The following is a 3,624-nucleotide window of genomic DNA, read 5'->3' as shown; positions in this document are numbered from 1 at the left end:
ATGTGTGAACACGTGTTCCTTGTTAACCAAGACATTTTATTTCAAATAATAATAAAAATCCAACACCCAGGTGGCGGGATCCTCTCTCTACTCGGCTTCTAGGCTCTATCAACGAAACAACCTTGTTTCTTCCCCTCCATCGAACACTTATATAAATCCCGTCCCGTCCCGTCCCGTTCGAACTCATCGCTTTGTACTTCTCTCCCTCAACTACCTTATTAAACCCGCAGCCAATTTCAGAACGCTTCCAGTCTCTCTCATCTCTCATTCTCTCTGTACACGTCTGTTCTTCGCCTCCTCCGCAACATTGATTGATAAATTTGGAAATTAGTTTCAAAGGAAAAATGCAAGAGGGTTCAGTATTATCCTTATCTCCCAGCTTCAATCTTTATCCCCCTCCAAGCGGATTTGCAGAAGTTGCCAAAGTTACCGAAGATTTTGGTTCAAAGATGAAATTCGACGTTTTTGGTACCGAGTTTGAGGAGCCGAAAAATGAAGGTAGCTCGAGATCCGAAGCTTTGGATGAGGAATCCAGAGATGAACCGGCGGAAGAAGGTGAGAATATTGAAGAGGAAGAGGATGAAGAAGAAGAGTTCTCTTTCGCTTGCACGAATCCAGACGGGTCTCCGATTTCCGCCGATGATGTATTCGTCGACGGCCAGATCCGTCCGGTATACCCGCTCTTCAACCAAGATCTCCTGTTCGCCTACGCTTACGACGGGGATTCGAAGCCCAAGGACGCCTCGTCCTCGCCTCTCCGACCGCCGTTGAGGAAGTTGTTCGTTGAAGAGCGCGATCTTCCGTCGTCATCGTCGTCTGAATATGACGAATTGGAGGGAGCTGCCGAGGGTACGTACTGCGTGTGGTCCGGTAACTCCACGGAGGCCTCGCCGCGGGAGCTCTCCAAGAAGAGCAACTCCACAGGGTTCTGTAAGCTCTGGAGGTTCCGAGACTTGCTTATGCGAAGCAACAGCGACGGGCACGACGCGTTCGTGTTTCTTAGTCAACCGTCCGGAAACGCAAAGCCGAGAAACGAAACATCGACGGCGAAGAAAAACGAAAACGTCAATAAGAACGAGAAGGCCGGTAGGGTAGGCGTCGAGAAGGCGAAACCAAACGAGAAGGCGAAGGCGAAGGGGGTGAGGGGATCAGGTGAAACGGCGTCGTCGGCGCACGAGAGGCACTACGTGAAGAATAGGGCCAAGAAAGAGGGAGAAAAGCGGAAATCGTATTTGCCGTACAAGCAGGTTGGGTTTTTCACTAATGTGAACGGGTTTAGCCGGAACGTCCATCCCTTCTAACCCTAAAGCGAGCCCTGCAACTAATGTAATTCTCAATTTTCTGGGTTTATTTTATTTGTTAATTAATTTTAATGTAAATGCTAGAAATTAATTTTAGCAGTTTTGAATCTGGGATTGCTGTTAACGTATGTTCTGTTAAAAGAGAATATTGGTTCGATGTTCTATTAATTGTAATTATGTTCGGTTATTGAATTGCCTCATCCCTAAATGCTCTCTTCTTCAAAATTATTCAGCAAATATTATATACGAGAGAATAAGTTATCTGGTCGGAGCACGTAGAGCCGTTGGATTTAATGTTTGGTTGGCCCTGCTGGATGCAATAAGCATTTTTTTTTTAATTTTTTAAATTTCATGTGGGGGTACAAGACAAGCCACGCATTAAAAGAGAGAGAGAGAGAGAGAGGGAGAGAAATGGTACGTGAAGATGGACCCAGTGCTAATGAATTATAACTGGACGGCAAATGTTTCATTCAATACGCGCGTGGGGTATCATTTCCTTTACTTTCTCAGAAATGGTTAAAACGGTGGTTGGTTACATGGCCTCTTTTAATCAGACAAAATCATTAAAAAACTAGGCCATGCATGTATTTAAGCCTGCACACCGTTTAACCCGCACAGGTTTTAGAATCGACCCAACTCGTGTCCAGACAAGTAAGAAAAGAATCGACCTGACTTTGGTCTGGTCAACCCGTCTGCCATTTGAGAACATAAAGGCGAAACCGATCTCTCCATTTCTTTTTCAAGCTCTGAGCATTCCTTCCTCGCAACTTATCTCCATTGAGAAGAATATTCAGATTTCGTTTCACTATTTTTTGTATATTTTCTTGATTAATTTCTTTCAATGATGGTTGGAGAGTTGCTTCTTTATGCATTTCTCGAATGAGTTGGGTTGCGTGATGTTTTTGGGTTGAGTTGCATGATAATCATCGATTACTGAGACCGCTACCCAAAAACATAAATCGACCCCATTCCTTGACCGATTGACGTCTCTTGAATTGTTGAAATTTGCTCACCAAGGACTTCGACAACAACTGGCAAAATGGGATAAAACCATGACAACAATTCAAAAGGTCCTTAGAGATGCAGAGGAGAAACAGTTCACTAAAACTGCAGTGAAAGCTTGGCTTGATGATCTCAAAGACTTAGCCTACAACGTGGAAGATATACTAGATGAGTTCACCACATAAGCTTTGCAATGCAAAATTCTCCTCGATGGGGATGAGTTGGGTCGCGTGATGGTTTTCTTCGGGCTACCAAAATGTTTTAGCTAAGGTGAGCTTTGTCGATTAATTAACCAGCTTGTAATGAATTTTTGATTGCTTGGTGGACGAAGAGTACTTTATTGGGTCGTGGGGAAAGTGAATGTGATTGTATTGTTTGAGTTAGAATGGCCATGTGATTTTCCTTATTTTCTTTGTGTTTGAGGTTGTGTTTGTTGCTTGTTGGAGACGACGGGGAAGACAAATGGAGTCGACAATGATGACGAACGGAATTGACGGTAATGACAGGGAGAAATGGGGAGGGATGGCAACTAGGGTTTGAGATTTGGGGAGTTAGTCGGATCAAAATCGACAGTTAACAAGTTTCACCCGCAAGTTAGTTCAACCCGCTTTTATCGTTCGGGTCGGGTCGGGTTGGTTGGTTTTTAACTTAGAAATTTTTTTTTTACCGAATGATAAAGAAAGTAATTTTAAATGTATTGATATATTTTTTTATTTTTTAAAAATATTTAAATACATTAAAAAATATGAATAGAAAAATGAAAAAAAAAAACTAATTTTACAACTAGTGGTAACACCGAGCGGTGCTACTCGTGCGGCAGAGTAGCACCGCTCTTTAACTTATTTTTCTGCTGACACCAAATCATTCATTAATTATTAATAGCTTTCTTTGGCTTTTAATTTAATTTCTAAAAGATTTGGCTTTTAAATTTTTTTTTAACAAATCAAATAGACATATCTATATAAGATAAAAAAGTAGAATAAAATGCAATTTATAATAATTTTTTCGAATAAAGCTTCCTCAAAATTGGACTGGATGAAGTTTCCTTTAACCTATAGAAAAATTGCAATGAATCCCTCAAATATATGATAAGCATATATATATATATATATATTAATGAAGGAGTGCATTATACTTTTTAAAAGAAAAATGCACCAAACACATATGGTTCCGTTTGTATTTAAAAAGTATTCTATCTCATTTTATCTTATCATTATAATTTTTTTAAATTTTTAAACAAAATATAATAAACAATTCAACTTTTTCAAATCTTAAAATAATAATAATATTAAAAAATAATATTCGAACAATATTTTTTTTA

General features: G+C 39.8%; 1 protein-coding gene across 1 annotated transcript; it reads left to right on the top strand.

Annotated features, from left to right (window-relative positions):
- Positions 1–959: 959 nt before the first annotated feature.
- Positions 960–1,301, top strand: LOC121255073. The gene has a single exon (XM_041155364.1). It carries the CDS (start codon positions 960–962, stop codon positions 1,299–1,301), a length of 342 nt encoding a protein of 113 aa, XP_041011298.1.
- Positions 1,302–3,624: the final 2,323 nt, after the last annotated feature.

This window comes from Juglans microcarpa x Juglans regia, chromosome 3D, assembly GCF_004785595.1.
Source record: "Juglans microcarpa x Juglans regia isolate MS1-56 chromosome 3D, Jm3101_v1.0, whole genome shotgun sequence".
Taxonomy (NCBI): Eukaryota; Viridiplantae; Streptophyta; class Magnoliopsida; order Fagales; family Juglandaceae; genus Juglans; species Juglans microcarpa x Juglans regia.
This window is presented reverse-complemented; position numbering and strand designations above follow the sequence as displayed.

Bases quoted from the DNA above. Each gene is read 5' to 3' on its own strand.
- LOC121255073 (XM_041155364.1), top strand. From the start codon at position 960: ATGCGAAGCAACAGCGACGGGCACGACGCGTTCGTGTTTCTTAGTCAA.